This window comes from Castanea sativa, chromosome 2 (genome assembly GCF_040712315.1).
Source record: "Castanea sativa cultivar Marrone di Chiusa Pesio chromosome 2, ASM4071231v1".
In the NCBI taxonomy this organism is placed as follows: Eukaryota; Viridiplantae; Streptophyta; class Magnoliopsida; order Fagales; family Fagaceae; genus Castanea; species Castanea sativa.
Window position 1 is genome coordinate 54,937,044 of NC_134014.1, and position 23,385 is coordinate 54,960,428.

The 23,385-nt window shown below is 32.4% G+C and overlaps 2 protein-coding genes across 3 annotated transcripts; both read right to left on the reverse strand.

Moving 5' to 3' along the window:
• Positions 1-500: 500 nt before the first annotated feature.
• On the reverse strand, positions 501-7,552 carry LOC142623956 (protein PIN-LIKES 7-like). 2 transcript variants are annotated; one of them, XM_075797447.1, is made up of 11 exons: positions 7,148-7,552; positions 3,933-4,256; positions 3,596-3,675; positions 2,736-2,860; positions 2,529-2,650; positions 2,196-2,411; positions 1,962-2,081; positions 1,746-1,846; positions 1,456-1,508; positions 1,173-1,358; positions 501-1,005 (listed from the first exon to the last, which is right to left on the reverse strand). In XM_075797447.1, the coding sequence occupies exons 2-11, from the start codon at positions 4,065-4,067 to the stop codon at positions 881-883; spliced, it is 1,263 nt and encodes a 420-aa protein (XP_075653562.1). In that variant the 5' UTR covers positions 4,068-4,256; positions 7,148-7,552; the 3' UTR covers positions 501-880. The 2 variants fall into 2 exon arrangements, with proteins under 2 accessions (XP_075653562.1, XP_075653563.1); XM_075797448.1 differs by having other exon boundaries at positions 7,284-7,426.
• A 10,347-nt stretch (positions 7,553-17,899) lies between these two features.
• Positions 17,900-22,176, reverse strand: LOC142626059 (uncharacterized). The gene is made up of 5 exons (XM_075799832.1): positions 21,668-22,176; positions 20,113-20,236; positions 19,164-19,263; positions 18,567-18,653; positions 17,900-18,205 (listed from the first exon to the last, which is right to left on the reverse strand). Exons 1-5 carry the CDS (start codon positions 21,729-21,731, stop codon positions 18,071-18,073), a joined length of 510 nt encoding a protein of 169 aa, XP_075655947.1. The 5' UTR covers positions 21,732-22,176; the 3' UTR covers positions 17,900-18,070.
• Between the last annotated feature and the right edge of the window lie 1,209 nt (positions 22,177-23,385).

Here is a 23,385-nt window from a genome sequence, read left to right on the forward strand (position 1 = left end):
ATAGGGTAAAATGTAATTTTATAGAACAAAATTGCTAAAATTAATGCATATATATATAATTTTTTTTTTTAAATTAGGGGGGGCCACTGCCCCCCTTGGTCAATGAATGCCTCCGTCCCTGAGTATAGCAATTATAAATACTATGTTTCATCTCTGAGTTTAGGAATTTACTTGTCATTAATTATTTTCAATGCACAATTATTTTTGTTAGCCAAGAGTCTTGTACTTAACCAATATCTTTTGGTATTTTAATGGAAATGTACTAAGTTCAAAATTTTCTCCTCCCAATTATTGAATTAAAAAAAAGGAAAAAGAAAAAAGGTATTATGGAGGGTTGGAGAGAGCAATGTAATCATTTGTTCCTTATTTTGGGAAAAAAAATGACAAACAATAAAGTTGGTTTTAAAAATAGTATAAAATGGACGTGAAAGAGTTAAATTCAATTACATATGTATGAGTGTGTGTCTACATATATAGATATTCAATTAAAGATGTAGGAATATTTCAATTTTAACAACTGCTATAGGCAAACTTTCAATCCAAGCAAAACAATGTAACGTAGAATATTTCATACAGATGGCCTACAACCAGGCTCTGTCCTCTAGATCTGTTGTGCACTACCTTATTAGCTATTACACGCGAGTACATGAAATACATACAGGTCTCAGTTTATAACTAAAATCTACCAAAAAAATTTCAAATGACAATATCTTACATCAACAGCTGACTTCATACGGGAGAAAAATAAACAACATAAAATTGTAATGTATGTAACTAATGGAATATTTTGTAATGGCTTCTAGTTTTTACTCCATATAGTGAGTCTCTCTCGTTATAGTTTGATGTTTTCAGAGATGTTCAACCTGAGTTGAAGGCACACTCAAGACAAAATCCACATGTAGATTGTTGACCAAACTGTGAGTGAAAGAGCAGCAACCAAGTATGTCCATAGAAATAGAATTGAACACTCTTCTTGAGCCACATTAAACAGTTGGGTCATGGTTCCTGCAAAATTATTTAATTTAATTTTGTAGCAAGTTTAATGTTAAAAAAATCATTACTACGTTGATAAAGAAATGATAACACATTTAGCTTAAAAAAGAAGAAAGAAATGATAGCATATGAAGATTCTGTAAAGTTATTAGAGACTGCATATTGTGAGAGTTGCTTACCAATATTCATGGCAGGAGGCAGGGTGAACTGAACCATTAACACAAAGCGGTACAAAGGGTCTGAGGGGAGGAAGCCAAGAGTTGCAGCTGCTTTAACAACCCAAATACCGATTGCAGGAAGTAGAACGTACCGAACTAAAAGCACTCCAATGACGACCGACGGCTTCATTCTTGACGAGCGTAGGCCTATATAATTTACGATATTGTTAACAAAAGGATTAAGATTTTGTTTCCTCTTGATGTTGGTTTAAATATTAAACAGGATGATCGGAGTTCTGTTCACCTTGAGTGAGGTTGCCTCCTAGTATAAGAGTGATACAAGGAATTGTCCCATCCCTACACAGAGCTTCTGCTATTAGTTAGTAGTGATGTAATAATATTAATTGTATTTATCTGAGAAAGTAGTAGACATATTATTGGCAGTTTGAATGCCAATTCTGACAATGAAAATTCAAACATTAGTTGATTCAAGTTTGGATATAAATGAAAAGTTGTTCAATTAACCCATTTGAAATATGCAAGCCTAATGATTGATATTTTAAGGCCAAAAGGAAATATACGAATGATACATACCCAAGTAATTGAATGGAGTCTTGGATCACCCGCAGGGGGGCACCACTACCAATTACTAGGTTTCTCAGAAATGTAATTGCCCCAAAGATGAGTCCCACAGTCTGGTTAGAGACAGAAAAAACAAGTCTGTTACTTCTCTTTTGCATAAATGATAAATTAGGACTTCAAAAACCTTGTTAAGTACGTAGATGTAGGTGAAATGTTGAGAAAACTCACAGCAGCTAGTGTTGGAGGGGCCAATAGCTCCTCAAGAATCTGGTGAAGAAATCCAGTTAGTTTAGTCCAGAATGACAAATTTCCCTTTGCCAGTCCACTGGCTGATCCTTGGGCTACAATCTACAATTAATTAGAAGAGGCGTTAGTATGTGTCTAGACCAGAAAATTAGTTTCACATTTGCCATAGATATGTCAGAATTTGTTGTAAATAATATGATTTATATGCGGACTTACTACTTGGTCCTCGGAGTCTTCAATAGACTTGTTTGATGATACAATTATAGCAACACGTTCTTCATCTTCTCCCTTGAGAAGTTGAGTTTCTGCATCAGCACTTAAATCATTATTAGGTGTCTTTGAGATCTTCTCAGTTGCTTGTAGTGCTTTGAGTTTTTTGGAAGAGGTTCGTATCAGCTGGTAAGTATAGGTCCAGATGAAGAAACCACCCAGCTGCAATAGCCAATACAAACAGGAAAGCTCTTTACATGAAAATAGAACCTAAAGGCAAGGATTCATGTTAATTCAAGCATGGATGATTGTAGATTAGGAATAGTGAGGTTGCATTACCGCCATGGAGAAAGATGCATATGATAGTCCAACAGAGCTACAAGTACTACGTTCACCAAATGGACTCCCATCCTCATTACAGATTGCAGGGACAATGATAAGGAGAAGGTTTCCCAAGTTTCCTAATCAACAAGCTAATTATGAGGACTTGATTTCACATAAATGGATTCTGAGAAGGATTAAAAGCTGTCAATAGTGACAAAATACCTGATGAACATGTAGCAATGATAAGGCCTTCCAGATGAGGCTTAGGCCTCAATATTTTTACAACTACCCATCCAAGAATTCCTCCAAATAAAAAGGTAAGCCCAATGTTTACTGGCATAAACCACCTGAAAAAGATGAGACAAGATTTAAGAAATTTAATGGTCCAACTAAATTGTGTAGGTTTATACCAAAGAACTTGCTTCTTGAGTAGGTCTCAATTAATGTAAATGTATTTAGAGGGCAGAGGCTCAAGCCTCAAATTAACTGAACGTGTCATGTCAATCTGTGGAATTCTAACCAAGCACTAGCCTCAATTCTTGAAACTAACTTCTTGTTAGTGAAAAACTAAGAAGTTGCCACAGCATTGAGAAATTGTGTAAAGCAATGCACCATATGTTGTCTTAATATGTTTGGAATTTGAATAATCACTTTCAGGCATTGTGTTTTTTAAGCAAATTAAGCCAGAACTGATATTGCAGTGGTGTATTAAGATGATATTAATTGTTGATGTCGAGTTGTAAGATGTAACTTTCCAGTATGCATTTCATGAAATTTCCGGAATTTACCCTTTTGAATTTATTCTCAGCATAGTCACTTCAAAGAGAAGTAATTCACCTCCCCCCCAAAAAAAAAATAGTTAACATTTAAAACTGACCAAGTGGATTTTTTCCTCAGTTCTTCATTTTTTACCACTGACAAAAGATATCAAAGTTAAATGCTATTTCTATATTACTTCCTCTTAAGGCATTTCATTTTGTGACGGGTAGAAAGATTAACAGCCATGTATAAAGGATGTCTAATTTAATAGAGCAAAAAGAAATACACAGAGAAAAAGCACCAAGAATAAAAAAGTTGCCTACCATGAAATAATGTCTTGGAGCGTAACAGTCTTGGATAGACTCGCAAACATGAGTGAGGGAGTGAACACCATGAAGACAATCTGCAAAAGCAAAAAAAAAAAAACTCATAATTCCATAATTCTTAAGATTGAAAATAGCATGTAGAAAAGCAAAATCATCTTGACCCTTTTCCCATTGCACTCGTATAACCATAACTACGAGTAGATTCTCACAAGTTTATCTTTGTATATATATATATATATATATAACCAATGAGCTACACAACTGAGGTTGTGTAATAATAATTATTATTATAAAAAAAGGGTTTATGTATCAATGCATGGATTGCATGCATTACCTTGTTCAAGGATTTTCGAGCATCGGCAGGTAGAAGATTTAGATATTCAGTTGCCATGAATGCTCCCAATATACTGATTAGGAGGACTTGTAAGATTGGCATGGATGCCACCTCAAAGAGTGTCCAAAAACCCATCTTTGGTTTTCCTTTAGTTGTGTAAACTTGGCAATGAGGTAGTAGAAGATGTTCTTGGATTCCTTCTCTTCCCTATTAGCTTCTTTTGTTCACAGCGCTTGATGTTACTTGTCTGAGCTATTTGGAAAGACTTTGATGTACGTCACTATTTTAGTTTAGTTTCGTTTCTAATAGAAGAGAAGGAAAATCCTGCGAAACAGCACCAAAAGAGAGACAATGAAAGAGAGAATAAAGTTTATTTGGTAATCAGAATTCAAAACAAAATCATAAAGTTACAAGAGACAAAGTAACGAGGAAACCCGCCAAATTAAAGCTAAACTGTGGTTGTTTTGGTAAGTTGCAACATGCATATGCTACATTATAGTACATACATGTGAATGAACAACGGTCCATAACTCAGGGAGGAGGAGGAAAGAACCATGAAGGTACCACTACTTGGCACGACTTGGGAGGAGTACGGTCTCAATGCTCCCCCTCCCCTATATTCTCATTCTTATATATTCTTACTATATGTAATATTAATGGTGCCCATCTCTTGTGATCAATGGATTCATCCACCGTGTAATGTGTATGTAAGTGTATTATACATGTATGTATACATATACGTGCCATTGATAATCTGCAATAATATATATAGTCAATTAGTACAGAACTTTGGCCACCTTATTGTAGACTTATGTTCTAATTTGACTTCTTGTATCACTCAACTTTGTGGGTTGGATCTCGATTGTTTGGAATATTTTTTTTTTTAAAAAACCTTGTAACTTAGCACATATGTATAGCATTCTGAATATGACTTATTTGAGTAAAATACAACTATAATTTACTAGGGTATATTTGAAGTATGTTTTGAGCCAATATGGTGCAGAAAATAAAAGTGTTTGGGCAACACGGGTCCATTAATGTCTGTTGTGGTTCAAACATTAAGGATCTGTTTGGATACCACTTATTGCTGAAAACTGAAAACTAAAAATATTATAACAAAATAATATTTAAATATAACAAAATAATATTTAAATGTGTAAATAGTACCATGGGACCTAATTTTAACTTAAAATTTGTTGAATTTACCCACAGAAAAGCAGACGCACGATTAAATCCAAACTCACACTAACTCCCCCAGAAGAATTCACTTCGCCATATACATCTTGATGTGAAATCGACAAATCTATACTTATCTCTACCTATTACTATCCAATGGGAGAAAATCTTGTTTGTGCTAAGCATAAAAGGTTGTACATGCCCGGCACATAGGTGCTTTCCCCATTTATGGACAAACATTAGGAAATGTCACATCAATTGAGTAGGCAAATTTTTACTTAACTTATTATTAATATCACTTCTTTATTTATTACTAGTATGAGGAATAGATAAAACCTATTATTATTAATTCAACAGGTATTGAATTAATTTTTGTTGTGTATTTAGTCTTTCTCTCGTTATAAAGATAAGAAGATGGTTATAGAATTATGAATCTCAGAATAATAAAAAGAGAATGGAACTTGGAACATGAAAGTGAATAGCATCAGAGTGACAGAGTTTCATAATTGGAGCAATTTTCTGACAGCTAATTGGAATGATGAAAGTGAATAGTGGCAAACAATCATAAGCAGGAGAGTAGTTCTTGTGACACTTTATGTGGCACAAGAATTTTCCCAAGCAGAAATAAGGACATATTGGACCCATCAATGGCATAAGAGTTCTCCCAAAAAAAGGAAAGTGGAACTGCAGGCCCTAGTATGGAAGTGGAGGGGACTAAAGGCAAATAAAAAAAAGGGATTCTTATGAAAATAAAATATATACAAAAATTTTGAAAAAGAAAGAAGAAGAAAGGGATAGTGGTCCATATTCTTTTCTATAAAACGACATGTTACTTTCTATTTTTTCTTCTTTATGGATGACCCACATTAAGCAATGAAGTACTCTTCTTATTTATTTATTTTTTTTTTTTTTGTGCTGAATTCCAAATTCAGGCTTTTGAATTTAATTTGGTAGACCTCACAAAAATATATATATATATATATATAATTTTTTTAGTACTTTCAAAAAATAAATAATTAGTAAGGTGCATCGAAGCAGTACTGTCTAATATTAGATTAGTTGTTATTTTAATTTGAAAAGCGTTAGGAAATGAACTTTGCTGTGGCATCCCTAAATCTAATCAGTGATTAGAAGTTATTGTTATTGGCTGGCTACTAATAATACTATCAACTTTAGTCTAAACCCTCAACACCGTTGTCATGTCAGGTTAGGAAACTTCAAAGTTCAAACTTCAAACAAAACATCTTTTCAAAAAAAAAAAAACTTCAAACAAACAAACAATATATGTCAAATAAAATAAGCCTAAGTACAATCAATGTACAGCACCTTGTTACTTGTTTTAATTGTTTTAGGGTACCTACCATCAAGTTGTTTCCAGCGCATACTTACCGTGGACCACAATTTTAATAAATAAATATAAAAGCTTTAATTAGTAAAAAGCCAAAACCATTACTCTTACTCAATTTATATATATATATATATATATATATAATATATATAACAAATTAATGATAATTTTTTTTTTTTTGACAGGATAATCCATACAAATACAGGTCGTTCGTTCTGTGGTTGCAAGTTGCAACAGATAAAGTATGATCTCAAGTCTATAAAATTGTATTTGAAGAGAAGAGACCAACGTGTTCTCATTTCATTGGCTTACTTACTAGTTTAGTTTTTACGAGGAATATAATTAAATTGTTTTTGGTAAAGGTGAAGCCTTGACATCATTATTGCCACAAGATCACGAGAAACAGCTCCAAGAATCAGATATATGTTCCACCAAGACACCGAAGAAGACAATATAATAGTCCTACTTATTATATCTTTTTTTTTTCCCAGAAGATCTTATTAGTACAAAATAATCCACGTGACCTTCAAATAATATTTAAAACAAAAGCAACCCCAGCAGCCAAAAAAAAGATGTTCAAATCAAAACTATGAAAAATCAAACATGAAATGGTTGTTAAAGAGATGGCGAGATTGTAGAGAATAAAAAAGCAAAAAAAGTAAAGAAGGAATGAGAGAGAAAAAGATGGAACCTGCAATCAATTTTGGGAGACTGAGAAAATTGGGCTCCAGAAATCATGGAAGAGGAAGATTTGGAGGGAGAGTTTTGGAGAGGCAATGGAACGAAGGAAGCAGAAGCCATAAAAATGATATGAGAAACCAGCAAACCTTTTGTTGTTGTGTACTATCTTTGGACCAATCTAGAATCTAGCTATGTATGCATGTATGATGCTTTGTAAAGCCTGAGAGCTGAGTTGTATTCATATGAAGGCCATAGCATTTGCTTTGCTTTGCTTTGCTTCTACCGTGTCATCAGCTTCCTCATCACCTCTCTATTATATAGCCAATGAAACTATGCAACCAAGCACAAAAATACAAACTACAAAATACATAATCAATTTTAATTTGTATTACTGATCGGTGTGCTGTGGTGGTGGGGTTCACAATAAGTACGTAATTACTGTTTATAATATAATTTCATTTCTTCCTTGTGCTTAGAAATTTTAATGTCTTCTAATCGATGCGTAACTGGTGGAGGTGACATCTGATATGAGAGGACAATCCTTACTTATTCTTCTTCTTCTTTTCTTTTTTTAATTATTTTTATTTTATTTGTTATGAACTGAGAATTAGGACAGTCCTTACAAAAAGACAAGTATGACGGCCCCACGTTGCCGTAGAAACAATTATAAATTGCTTTGAAATTAAAAAAGGAAAGATTTCAGGCTTATACTCTTATTACAGGTTGTCACCAAAATCATGAATCTGACATCTTTATGTTTTAACAGGAAAATTATAGTTTATAATTGTGACATGTTTATAAAAGTGGGTGTATATGGTCATCATCCAAAAAATTAAAAAGAAAGCTGTTGGGTCACGGTTTGCTTCATAAGCCTAAAAGAGGAGTCTAAATTTGTTGTCCTATTTTTTTTGCTTCACTTTATATTTTATCAATAAAAATTAGTCATGTGTTAACTTAATTAATTAAATACTACTATTAATTAATAACTGTAGCATTAATAAGTCAATAATTGTAGTATTTAATTAATTAGATGAACACATGACAAGTTTTTATTGGTAGAGTATAGAGTGAAGCACGAAAAGTGGGACAGAAAATTTGGACTCCCAAAAGATAAAAGGATTTAGTTGTAAAGAGTCTAATATAATAAATTTGTAAAGGGTGAGTAAGAAAACTAGGTTTAATGAGTTTGACAACAATTATAGTGAGTCCAGATGACAAGAAAACAAGAATAAACTGGTTTTATTCAAAGAAAATCTTATTTGGCACAATTCGAGGAAATTAGTTCTTGTATATATTTCTTTAGAATTTGGTTACAAGTCTAGTTCTTGTTGCTATAGTTTTTTTTTCTCTTAATTCTCAAATAGCCTTTCTATAATGGTGTTTTTCTACCTTATTTCTTTTTTTTTCATCTCCACCTTTCACGTGTAGATCAAGTTGTTGATTTTAATCTTTGTCCCATCAACACCTTTTTGAAATCTTTGGGCGTAACTGTAAGGCTGAATATTACTGTTTAAATATCACCTCTACATTAATGCAGCTAAAGAGTCAACTGCAAAGTATTCAATGTGGTGGTAGCAATCTTAGATATTTCTTAGCTTTTCTTTGTCCCATACTTTCCTAATGTTTATCTTGATCAATAGAAGCTCCCGAAGTGTTGCTCTTGATGACAGACCACACCTTCTGACCTCTACTTTGATTAGCTGAGGTGTCGTTTGTCCTCGGACCTCCTTCCTAAACCCTTATAACCAGACCTCTTTCTTCATTTACTAACGTGAACTTCTGTTATGATGTTTATCCATCTTTGGACTATTAGGTGTCCTCGGACAAAGTCCACGGCTCAACACGCACTATTAAGCCTATCACCTTGATAAAAGCTATTATAATATGAAATGTCATTGGGTAAAACTTAATATCTTTCGTAATTATAAACATGGTGTGTTAGGATTGTTATACCTTTATTTTTATTTAGTATTGTATTATTTTTACTATTATATATTAGTTAAAATGAATAATATCAATAATTAATATAAATACTAATAATAAAAAAATTATACAAAATCCAGAGGGGTGAGCAGCTAGCTAGCAAGCTGGAATGTAAAAGTAAAAACAGACTCACCACACGTGGACGACGAGGCAAGTAGTAAATTATATGAATGAAATAAAGTAAGGTGTAAAGAATAAAGACGTGTCTTTGAAGGTTTTTTTGGAGTTTTTGATTTGATTGCTTTAGTGGACGTTAATGATTGAGGCTTGGAGATTCGTATCCAGACAATTTTGATTAGAAGTTACGTCATACACTTATCTTAGAGAAGAATGGCTAGGCATCAACTCATCCGACCATTTCCTAATGGCCTGTACGGAAGTTTAAAGGGAGGAGAGGATGGTTATCTTTCACTTTATTTAGATGTTTTTAAAATTAGTAAAAAAGAAGAGAGTAATTAGTCATTTATCTTTTTTTGATGTTTTAAAAATTAAGATAGAAAAAAGAAGAAATAATTTAAATAGATAAATTTACTCTTATTTAAAAATAAACTTGCAACATTGGTCTATGATTAATTTGTTAGATTAAATAATTATTTAATCAACATTCTCATTCCGCCAAATACCACTAATAAAAGTATAAAACTACTATTGACTATTATAAAATAATTTTTATTACTTGCTTTCAAAAAAAAAAAATTATTACCTCAAAAAAAATATAATAAAAATAAAAATTAGAATATGTCAATGAAATTTTTTTTTTTGGAGAAGCATAAATAAAATTAAAAAAAATAAAACAAAATAAAGTATATTCATTGCTTTGTCTCCATTTTCGATCTGCTTGGTCTCTCTCATCAAAGCAATTGTTACTGTGGCAGCAGCAGTAGCTCGTAGAGCCACAGCTCTAACTAGACTCTAATCTCCTCAAACATTATCGCCTCATCTCATTCACCGCCGTGGAGTGCTGTGTGGCCGTCGCTATCCTTGAAGTTGACGTTGACGCCAAAATCCAATAGCTCTCTGATCCCGTTCGGGTCGCCTTCGTTCGCTGAGTACATTAGCCTCACTTCTGGATCGATTGGTCCCTCTACGTCATTAGTCTCCTCCACCACCGCCACGCCGTGGCGTCGTGCCTCTCCAACGCCATCGACAACTGCTTCCTCAATATGAATCTCACCACCGCTTTCGTTTCCATTGTCACAAATTTGTGCTTAGCTTGCATAGAGAACTTTTTGGAAGTGAAATTTGAAGTCTGAGATTTTTTTTTTCATTCATCTTAAATTTTTCTAAGAAAACAAACAAAGATTATTTATATAATCGGTTTGTAATTTTTTTAATTTAGAAATGGTAAATTAGGAAATTCATTTGGTCAATAATTTATCCACTCTACTCTCCCTCAAAATCTCTTCAATTTGGGGGAATTAAAAAGAGGAGTTAGAGGGAGTTGAAACCCCTCCAAACTCCTTCAAATTCCTTCCCCTCCTTTAAAAAACTTCAAAACAAGGTAATTGAATTACTCTCCCTCTACTCTACTCTCCATCCTTTTTTAAACATCCAAACAGGCCATAAATGCTATTACGGTATTACCTATTGCCACTTGCGTGGTTGCACCTGTTAAAAAATATAAGTAATATACTATATTATAATATTTGTCACATTTATTTACATGCCAAATTGTGAATAGAAAAGTAAAATGATGGGTTCATTTGGTTAACAACTCCATTATTTACATTATTCTTGAAATAATGGACAAAAGAAAACCATCATGTTACATTCATGGATTAATAATATTATTTTTGTTGTAGTATATTCGTAGTATATAACTATATTAATATTTTATATAAGATAATTAAATATTATATTTCTATATATTTTTTTGAGAGATAGTTTTAATCTATAACGTCCGCTTCTGATAATTGCTTTTTATTATCAGATCAAGACACAATCAATTTTGTATGTAAATGGGGATTAAACATCGAATCTCTTATTCAACCTCAAATCTGTTAAAAAATAAGTAATATACTATATTATAATTTTTGTCACATTTATTCACTTGCCAAGTTGGGAATAGAAAAGTAAAATGATGAGTTCATTTGGCTAACAACTCCACTATTCACATTATTCTAAAAATAATAATGGACAGAAGACAACCATCATGTTACATTCATGGATTAATAATATTATTTTTGTAATAGTATATTCGTAGTATATAATTATATTACTATTTTATATAAGATAATTAAATATTATACTTCTATATTTTTTCTTGATGATGAGTTTTAACATATGACGTTCGCTTTTGATGATAACTCTTTATCATTAAACCAAGACATTAATCAGTTTTTGGTATAGGTAGGGATTAAAACGCAAATCTCTTATTCAACCATCTACCAGTTGAGCTTGTTAGAATCCACATTATACTCCTATATAAATTAACTGATATCATTAAAGATAAACATTAAAATAACTAGTCAAAATTAAAGAAAAAATTACCTTAAGTTACATTCACTTAAATTTCTTGAATGTTTGACTATATTTTTGTAATTATATATAAAAATTACACTACTTAATAGCTATTTCCTAGGTTAATGTTTTGAAAATCTCATAATTTGATTGCATGTCTTTTTGTAATACACCAATAGGATGTTAGTTTTTATCTAATTAATAAACTTATGTTTTCGATATGAGAAATGCTACGATGGACAAAAACAGCTTGCCACTTAAGTGGTAAATAAATAAACTTATTTTTACAACAAATTTTAAGTGGTAAATTGTTATTAACCATTGCTTTACTAGTGGATAAAATTTTAGTGATAGACTTAAATTAGAACTAGTAACAGTTTGTCACCTAAAATTTGTTATGAAGTAAGTTATTATGAAAATGTTATGGATTTATCATTACTCTTTGAGTATATCTTTAAAAAAAAATCTTGAAATTTAAATATTTTATTTGATTAAATGATTTTTATTTTTAATTATTTTGATATTTTGGAAGCATAAAACACGTTGACAAACAATGTGATCTATTAATAGAGTAATAAAAAAAAACATTGAAACTAAAAATATATAATAATAATAATAATAATAATAATAATAATAATAACAATAATAATGTAACATCGTCTAACACTGAATCTAGCCCAAAATTAAGTATATACATGATTGGCCATGCAGAGTGGAAGAAGTTGAATTGGAATTGGTTTGTCCAAAGATAGAAAGAAAGAAAGATGATTTGTTCAAAGAAAGAAAGAAAAGAGTCGGGTAGCAATAATATTAGTGATAATGAGTGGTGTTTTAATTTAGCTGGGAAGTTGGAACCAGCATTTACTAATCTATCACGCTCCATGTATCTAAATTAATTAACATTATGGTAATGGTGTCAAAATCAATCCAACGTGGCATAGCATAGGAGCCAACTATGTCAGAGAAGTAGTGATAGACCCGCAACTGAATAATTAACAATAATGCAAAAAAGGAAACGTAATTTGATAATTCTAATAAGTTAGAACAAAGGTGAAAGGTGTGAAAATTGAAAAGCATGTGGTGGTAATTATTGATCGGTGTTAGTCATAATGAGCAAGCGACACAAGCCCTTTTGTTTTGGAATCTTCTCCATGAATGAAGGAATAGGCTTTAGAATTCTTTTTTGATTTTCTAATATATAAAAAAACAAACAGGCCTTGCCTGGCGGTAGGGTAGCTTCTTTCTTTTTATTTTCCCTAAACAAATACTGGTGACTAAACGTATGAGCTTATGTCACCCAGCTTCGGATTACGCTCTGATATCACAACACATGACTCATTCTGCATTATTGCAGCCTTGCAGGTTACCAACGTCTCATCTTCTATGCTTTATTCAATGAATTTTATTCAATGAATTTTACTGTGCCTTAGATAAATTTTTAAAAAAATTTATCGATAAAATATTTTCAATTTTACAACTTTTTATTTATTTATAATTTTTTCACAATTATTAATATAGATTATTTATTTATTTATTAATTGATAATGCTGAAATCGTTAGTTTAAATAATCGTCTAGAAGGAGAGCCAACCAAGATCGTCCAAAACCCTACAAGAACGTAAAGATAAAAGAACACAGGTGTGGTGCGTACTGTGGGGGGCAAAAAGATCCTGATAGGAACGTGGGCCTTTTGGGCGTGTTAAGGAAGGCCGACCTGACCCTGGGTTTAGAAGTTGTTAGTACTATGGGTCGGCCCATACGCCGAGGATCCGAGGATCCAGCCGAGGGTGAACTTACCCTCGGATGAGCACCGAAGAACTCGGGATTTCATAGTAAAGGTTAGGAGATGACACAGTTAATGCCAATGGTTAAAAGGGGTGAACCCTAGAACGCCCCCGAAGCACCGGTGTTGAAGAAATGTCAAAGATAAAGGCTGCTACCTCCACATTAAAGACCCTGCACCTACCACCCTGGCCGCATTTATGGGGAAGTGACACCTGAACAGTGGAAGAGAAACTTCTGGTTACTATTCAAAGGCACTGAGAAAAGAAATATCTAGGCTAAGAATAAGGTGAGCCAACACGTGTACAAAGTATTCAAAAGAGTAGTATATAAAGAGCAATTTAAGACAGAAAAGGGAGAGGACTTTTGTAACCTAAAAAAAAAGATAAGACTAAGAAAGGGATATAATATAAGAACAGCTCTCGGCTTACGTCCGAGGAGGCCAATAAACAATATTCCTTATTGTTTCCAAGTATTCGAAATCCTTAGTTTGTCATTTAATCCCCACATACTTCTAACCTAGGTTTCAAGCCCACACTCTACAAATTCATATTGTTTAAGGCTCATTGGGCCTGGGCCCGTAACTGTTCTTGGGGCCAGGTGCAATTGTGCACTTACACGTACCATAGAATCTTCAATGGTAAAGTCAGATAATTGAGAGAGAAAAGAGAGTGTGCTTAATATCAAAGTATCAGAGTTCCTGGATTAGAATTTCATACCTTCTCCAGTTTGAGGTTCTAGTATGTAAATACTTGTTTTCTCCTCCTAGCCGTTGGAGGTGTATTAGTGGTAGTTTCAATGCGGTATCTGTAATGCTTATGTGAGGTGTTAATAGTAAGATCATCGTCTCTCCAACGGTAAGAAGACTCATTATTGATGTGTAACGCTTCACTATTGATCGTGGATGAATGGTCTTTTCTTTGTCCTACAGATGCTATATTGGACGAAGACTAAAGCTACCCTTGTCCACTGCCTCTTCCTCTAGATGAGGATATTGTTGGGCCTATCATTAATATATATAATCAAAGTGATACTATTATTCATCATTAAATAAAAAGATGGTATTGTTCAAATTACAAATTTATAAATTGTGAAATTAAGTATAAAAAATTTGGTGTTTTTTTTTTTTTGGAATCTTGGTTCTCTTAGGAAAGAATAAGACTTGTACAATAATTTCTTTTTACACTAAAACAAATAATTTGTTTTTTTTTTTTTTGGATAAAAATTTTGGTTTTGAAGGGAATGTTTAGTTGAAGATCCCATCATAATATGACAGAAACATGAATAATTGATGACTGTAGGTAAATGTTAAACCCAATTGGGCCAGGCCCTACCCCATAAGGCCCCACTATATGCTTCTCTAGAAATTGGTGGAAGGTACTAGTGTGCCATGCCATGCCATGAATCATGATTTACCGGGTGGTGGGCTTCTTTAAAATATCGATACTTTTTTTTTTTTTTTTTTTTGATAGGAAAAATATCGATACTTAGACTGCTACTGCTGACTACTGACTGCGTACTCGTTTGGAGCCTCCGAATTCCGATAAGATAACCTCAATTCATTTGAATACGTTTACATTTTTTGTTTTGGAGTTATATATTTAGTGTTAATATCAAAGCAAATCATCCCAGTAGTACTCTAACGCAATTAATAAACAGATCATCAATTTCATTCTGATGGCATGCTTAACCGTAATCAATCCAATTCATTTTAATTGTGTCAAAAACCAGTTTTGACCCAAAAACCTATTTAACTCTAATTAAGCAAGAGTTATTTTCATCCAACATGAATCTGACCCCTAAGTTTTGCAAATTAACTAGTCTCAAACCATGTAACAGTTTTTTTTGTTGTTGATAGGAACCATGTAACAGTTAACAATCGTGATAGACTTCCAATTTTTTTTATTTTTTTTTATATTTATTATAAGAAAATAGTAACTTTCATTAAGAAGAAAATAAAAGCATTATAGTCACAGATTGTTTTATTAGAGAGAGCAGATTTTTGCTTGTAGTAGTATTATTGCCCATGTGCTTCAAAAGAGTCACGGCACGACATATTAAAGGTGGTCGTGTGTGGTCACATTATAGAAGATATTCGCACGCAAGTAGCAAATCTTCAGTTTTCTCTATTCACTCATGTGCTTAGAAATTGTAATATTGTGGCTGATTCACTAGCCAATAAAAGCTAAAACTTGTCCGGGAGCTCAGGTCTGGCTGGAATCATTACCAGAGGACATTGCCGCATTAGTTTCCTTTGATGTTCATTGATGGATTAGCTTTCATTTGAGTAAAAGCCCAGGCTTAATAGTCTGGTTTCTCCACAAAAAATAAAAAATAAAAAAGTGGTCGAATTAATTAGGTCTGGCTTTTATTATTTGATTTGGATACAAATAAATAATTGTAACCACAACCACCGATCGGACCCACATCCCAAAAGAAAGCTATCGCCAACGCCAAGGTCTCAGATTCTCTATGTCAGTATATGCTCTCTTCTTTTTTTTGATGAACAGTATATGCTCTGTTCTGGCGACCACATTATTTGATCTCTTTCATTGGTTAGTTGGTGTGTAGGCCAGGCCATCCATGGAAATGGAATTATGAAATTCAAATGAAACGTGGCTTTTTATTTTCCTAAAATTTTTATGTGCCCACACCACTGCCAACATGTGATTTTGTCACTAATAATTATTGAGAGCATCCGGCAGTCATATTATCCCCCTAATAATTAATGAGTATTATATATATATATATATATATATATATATATATATATATATATATATATATAATTAATGAGTATTCAGTTATTCACTTGTCCATCAACGTGCATCTTCTGCCTCACCTCCACCTACAAACATTCCAAACAAAACAAGTATCTTCTTCGTTCCAACACTCCCAAACATAAAATAATAATAAAAATTTCACTTGTTTCCTGAAGTCGACCTTAATTTCCATTGTTGAGGGTGAAAGTATATAGAACACAAGACCATGTGAGAGAGGGAGAGAAGATGAAGATGATGATAGAGAGTAGAGTTAATGCTGTTTTTTATTTTTCTATTTTTAATAAGAAGAGTTAATGACTTAGCTACTAATTTTTAGAAAACAATAAATGTATGATTATGAGTGTTTTTTCACCATTGGATCTAATACAAATTAAAGGTCCAAAAAAGGTGTAACTCTTGTGAAGTTACACCAGGTGTAATTTGAACCCATCTCATATATATAATTTAAAACTATCTGATTTTCTTTCTCACTTCTCTCTCTTTTGAATTGTTTATATTATTTAATGTTGTAGTTTATATTATTTTAATAAGTTGTATGTAAAAATAAAAACCAAAATATTAGGTGAGTTGTAAAATTAAATAGTAAAATAGATAAAGTAAATTTTTAAAGTATAAAATAGAGATATATGCATTCCCGAATACTTGTGTTTAACAACCATGAATGGTAGTTGTATATATACAAACTCATTATTCATGGTTGCTAAATAATTTTAGCAACCCACACCTGGGTAAAGATCAATTTGAGCAGGCAAGTTGCTAAAATAGCAACTAGGAGTTTTACACCCTCATGGTGTGTTTGTTTAAAAGTGAAATAGGGTAGAATAGAGAGAAAGAAAAATAAATAGTAGGACCCAGGTGTTTTTTACCTAAGCCCACCAAAAAGTTTTTTCTCCAAAATGGAGAGAAAACTTGAGAGAGGAAATATGATGGCTGAATGACAAAAATGTCCATGTGCTTGATGCTTTTTTTATTTTTTTATTTTAAGCCTTTCGCTTCAAGTTGCTCTTCTTTACTTCACTAGGCGTTTGCCTTTTTGTTTTTTTTTTTTTTGGGTGTGATTTCCTGGAGCTGGTGCTTTGTCTTTTTTTTTTTTTAACTAGACATGATTATTTTTTTCTATACATGATTTTTAATTTTTAATGTAATTTGGGTCATTGCCTTTTTTTTTTTTGTTGCTTGTCATTTTTTTGTTTTAATTTTGCATAATTTTTTAACAATAGTATATGAGTAAATTTATGCAAATTCACTTTTTCCATTCATCTACTTTTTCACTCTCAACCGAACAAAAAAAAAGAGAAATTAAAATTTTTTTTTATCCTCCCACTATTTTCTATTCTATGACCTTTCTACCCCTCAACCAAACAGACCTTCAATGTAAAAGTAGTTCTTTCTACCACTTTCTTGTTTTTTTTGAAGATAAACGGCAGATTCTACCACTTTCTTGTTAGTCTGTTTTGTTTTGAGAGACATACTAAAGTTTGGCTATTTTGCATGTAATTTAAAGAAACTTGTCGGGTATTGTTTGTTACTGCTGCTTTACTAATTGTCATCTACCCTTTTCCCCAAAAAAGGAAAAGAAAAAGAAAAGGAAGCCCGTGATCTATTGAGTATTGACCAGTACTCAACCCTCCCTTCCAATTCCATTCTAAAAAGAAAAGGAAGAAAAAAAAAATTGGGAATAAAAATGTTTATGATGCCCACTCCCCAGCAAAGATGTTCCAGCAATTGTGACAGTTTCTAATTGCTGGTATAGTCTTTAACAATCAACCTGAATTTATTTATTTATTTTTATATACGTACAATCAACCTGAATTTATTAACCGAATAGAAAATTATAAGGGATTAAAAGATTCAAAACATTATTTTTCCAGTACCAATCGCACGTAAGTAGTGATGGTTTATATGGCAATTATTACAAATATTCTGTTACATTGAAGCTCCAACTTCATCTGAAGTCACTGCAGCTCCATTAGGGGCATCATCTCCATGAAGCTGAGCCGAAACATCGTCTATGGCTGAATTCAACTGAGCAATCTTCTCCGTTAATATTTTGCGGGTTCTCTATAGTCATTGCACCACCAATGCAATATCAATGCATTGCAAACATTAAAAAAAAAACAAAAATGACAACTAAAACAACATCAATAATAGTTAAAAGATGATGAAAATACAAGTTAACACAAACAATTAATTTGTACAGTGTTTGTTTTTCCTATTTTTTTTCTTGAAGCTACAATTCGTAAAGCTTACTTATACACACGAACAATTATATTTTTCTTGTTTGTCCTATGGCAACCAACCATAACTAGGCCTTTATTTGTAACCAAAAAGACTTTACTTTCAAGGCTGAACACATTAACAAACATGCATACACACATAATGAATAATTTAAAGGATTGCAAATGCAGGAACAGCTTCTCACCTCCAAAGCTTTCTCCTCATCATATATAAATTTTGGCAACTTCCTCATCAGATCTTTTCTGTCAGCTCCAGCTAGTGCCTTGCTTATCTGCAAAAAGTAAACTCATCAGTACTTCAGCCAAAAAAATTATTGAAAAATAAATAAATAAACAGTGCATCTGAGCTATTAATTGTATGAACAGTATATAAACCACATCAATAGCCCAAAAGTGAATTAATAGCCCTATACTTACTGATGCATCACATGGCTCTTTAATTAGGCCAAATAATTACATACATTTACATATTTCTTGAAACTACGACTTTAAATGAAATATCTTTACTCTATAGGCTAAAAAATGTGACAAAAAGCACATATATTACTCCAATTAATTAGAACCTAAGGAGACAAACGCACACCACTCTCATTACAAAGCCACTAACAAAGATACTTGCACAATTTGGTTTTCCATCAAATAAACCAGATTTTAGATCATTAAAGTGTCAAAACGAACACATACACTACTCTACTTAATTGATAACCTAGGGAAACACAGACACCCAAGACCAAATAAGTTGGATTTCAGTAGGGATATAAAGCTAGATACTTCAACAATACCTGGGGTGCATATATGCATCCTAGTGTCCCAACAACCATGCCTCCCAACACAAAGCCACCAACAAAAATACTTGCAGTATTTGGTCTTCCACCATCCCCACTGCACTTGCACAAAATACGAAGTGTTCAGAAAAAAAAGAAAAAAAGAAAAAAAAAAAAGGGATATCCTTAGGACATGAGGAGTAGCTATCAATCTTTCTAACAAGGAAAAATAGAATCCTTAATAAGAAGTGAAACAAGACTAACTAATAACTGCATTAATTGTAGTTTCCAGTCAATGTATTTGATTTTTCTTTTGGTTTTTTTTTTTTTTTTTTGTTGGGGAGAGGGGGGGGGGGGCATGAAGACATGCACATATCTCATAGAATCTCATATTAGAAACTTATGGTCCGTTTGAATTGAGAGGGAAGGAGGGAGAGTATAGTAGAGTAGAATTGACCTAAGATTAGCCTATTTTCAGCTAACTTTACATTACTCCCCTTCACTCCCCCTCCCTCCCTCCTCAATCCAAACAGGCCCTTAGGGTCATTCGTGCTTTGGGGTTAAAAAAAAAGAGAAGATTTTTGGTCTACAAATGCACACCAACATATCTAGTGCATAGTTAAATAAAAAAGGAAGAGTAAAGCTTAACCACATCTTCTTCTCATTCAATAAAATGCTAGAATGCTTTTAGGAAAGAGTACACAGCCAACTAAATTGAGCTTACCAATGCAAAAAATGGTTGGAAGGCAAAATAATAAGCAGTACTCTACATAACAACTACTACAAAAAAGATGCTAACCACAGTAGCCATTTTTATATGTATAAATGTGTATAAAGATACAAGTACATGCTCAAATATAGTAAGACACACACTCACCCATAATTCCCAATGAACAAAGTAGCGAGTCCAAAAAATCTTATGAGACTACTTTTTTTTTTTTCATGGATAAGTTAATTGTATACATACCCTGCTCGAACTGTAAAAGGGGTTTTAGATGTAGTAAGTTTTGCTTTACGCTGAAAACCAGGAGTTAGAGATGGATCACATGTGCTAATATTCATAAGACATCGGTCAGTTGGCTTCAAAGAACCTGGCTTCAAATATTCAAGAATTAATTAGACGGACTGAAATCTGTGTAAACAAAAACAGGAAAAATGCAAAAGCTACTACCAAATTTTCTATAAAATTCATACAAACTATGCCTAACATGCACATCAACAACATAATAAATATGTCTTTTTCATGTCGTGTTTAAAAGTTATACATATATAGATACACTTCAATTGTTATAATCAGTGGGGTGAAAAGGGGATTCGAACAAGCAATGTCATTGAGTTACAAGCCTTTTGGCTTGACCAATCTACCAAATCTCGATTGTGTCGTTTATTAAAAGTTGAAACATCAATTTGTAAACAGGGATGGAACTACTCAAGGGCTAAGGGGGCCATGCCCCTCCCCTCCCCTCCCCCCCCAACCTTTGAAAAAAAAAAATACAACTATATATATTAACAAAAAGAATTTTAATTCTAGCTCTAAGATTTATACACTTGGACCCCCTCCCCAAAAGATGTACAAACTGACCCAAGAAATCCAACAAATAAATAACAAGAAAAATCTTTTAAAAAAAATGCACATATCCAGATAATAAGAAAATCTTTGGACAAATCATAAATCTGGTCTAAGCAAAAACAATAACAACAAATCAATTACAAATCTTAGCAAAAAAAATCACAAAAACCCAATAACCTTTACTTAATTTCTCCCTCTCACTTGAGAGCTCTATGCCTCTCTCAAATGACTCCACTCTTATAGTTACAGAGACAACTCCTATGTCACATATTGATCGTTTATCCACACGTTAGTTAGACCTTGAAAATATTAAGGCGTGCCAATTGATTTGCAAAACTCTTGATTATAAAATCCTATTATTAAATTTTTTTTTCAAAAGAAAAAATACAAATAACAATTAATATATTAATGCTAATAATGTAACTTTGTCAACCTCTAGTATTGATATTTTAATATTTTAAAATCTTTGAACAAAGAACTTCGGCCCACTAAGTTTGAATCCTGATTCCGTCCTGTTTGTAAAGCTTATGTAGTAAATTTTATACTATTAGTAAGATATAATGTTGAGAGCATATTACAAGCATGGCATGAATGTGAATAATTGGGTGAAACATTAGATTGTACGCACTATTTATACAAAAAGGTGCAAAATTGAATGACATAAAATTAGAATCTAACTACTAGATGTTAAAAAAAAGTATGAATGCAGTGAATAACTGCAAAAGATGAAAAGTGTAAAAAAAAAAAAAGGTAAACGACATATAGTACAATTGTGGTTGCAATTAAATTTCAAAATTAACAACATAAACATAGTAATCAACAATCAAAAAATTAAACTAGAACAGTATGATTGTAGTAATAAATTTACGTAGTAGCATGTCAAAAGGTTTGGCAGAGATCTATGAGATACAGTAAGAATTTGAAAAGAAGAAATTGTTGAGGGAGAATTTACCGGATAAGAAGTGGGTTTGGTTTGGAGAGAAACAAGTGGCAGTGGGTAGAGCAGCAGCAGCCATTTCCGTTTCGAATTGGACCTTTGCTAAACACTTCTTCGTCTTCGATGTTATCGAACTTTCGGTTTTTACCAATGGAGGATGCTTCAGATATCGGGACAATTAAATTAAATACAAAAATAGAAAGATTTCATTACACACAGAACAGAAAGAGAGAGAAAATAAGACTGAGCGTCAAATATTAGGCTAAGGAACAGCTGGGGCTGAGATTCGGTGGACTTTTCTCGGCCCAGGAGTTTTCCTGGCCCAATAAATCAAACTCATATCTTACGTGAGAGTTAAGAGTGTGTGTATATATATATATATATGTATTTTTTTTTTTTTGCTTTAAAGAAATCTACTAATGTGCCTTTTTTTTTTTAATGTAAAGAAATGTACTAATGAAACAATAGGAATAAAACAAACATAAACTTAGTAAGAACCATCCTAGAAATGGTCTCAACCACCCTAATAAGACAAGACATAAGCAATTAGCATTACAATAAGAAGCTCATTTATTCATATCGAAAAAAAAAAAAAAAAAAAGCTCATTTATAAGGTAGTAGGTAAGCTACCCTATTTATCCGTCCTTTGGCCCATGAACAAGCTGAATTAGACATCAAGTAGGTAAGCCCTGCATGTCTTTAATTGTTTGCTTTACATCCCAACTTACAAATTTAGAAGCTTTCATAATTAAATCTACAACTTTGTTAGTATCCCTCTCATGATAAATTTTTTCATTCATTGCAAACTCCACCGTATCCGAAACAAACTCCTTAAAGTCATTCTGTATTAGGGCAAAGATTGGATTCAATATTTTTGTGTATTAGATCTATTAGGATTATAATATGTATCTACTTTTGGCCACATGTCATGATGCACAACAGCTTATTATTGAGACAATTGGTAGGTTAAATGATTAAGTTCACAATTCTCTAACAACAATATTTTTTAGGACATTTGATAACTTAACCGGCTTTAAAATTGATGTAATTGTAGTTTCTTATCATCACTGCCGTAGAAGCATTCCTCTCAATAGTTAGAGTATTTTCTTTGAGATTGGCTTGAGATTAAATCTTTTTGTTTTTTAAATGTCTATAAACATTATTTAGGCAAGATAATATTCAAGTTGAATGTTTCATTAATTTCTCATTTAGATTATTTCAAGTAAAAGACTAAATCAACATTACAGAGAACAATAATTTTAAGAGACAAAAACAAAGCACCAGTTTGGGAATAAAAAAGCAAGCAAAAAGCAATAAAAAAGTTACTAACCAATTAAGAATTAAAGCCTTAAAACTTCATGAGGGGCTAATCAACGTTGGATTGGTAGGCATCAGATCATGAATAAGTTGATAAACTATAGTTGGCATATTAATAGTTTTCCTCGTTTGAAAGGTGATAAGCTTCACTAATAGATTGTTTTGCCCTATTTATTAATTAATGTTGTTTGCTACTATATATTATCAAAGTTTTTAACATTAGTGGGTTTCACTTAACTTAACTGATAAAGTCTTTAATGGTTATATAAGAGATTTGAGGTTCAATCTACGTCATAGGTTGAAACTCTTTAAAAAAAAAAAAGTTTTTAACACTACTTTGATGGCTTGGCATGGCCTCATTTTCGTCTTGGCATGTAAAATTGCCGGCATGCATCAATTTTATTTTTATCTTTGTA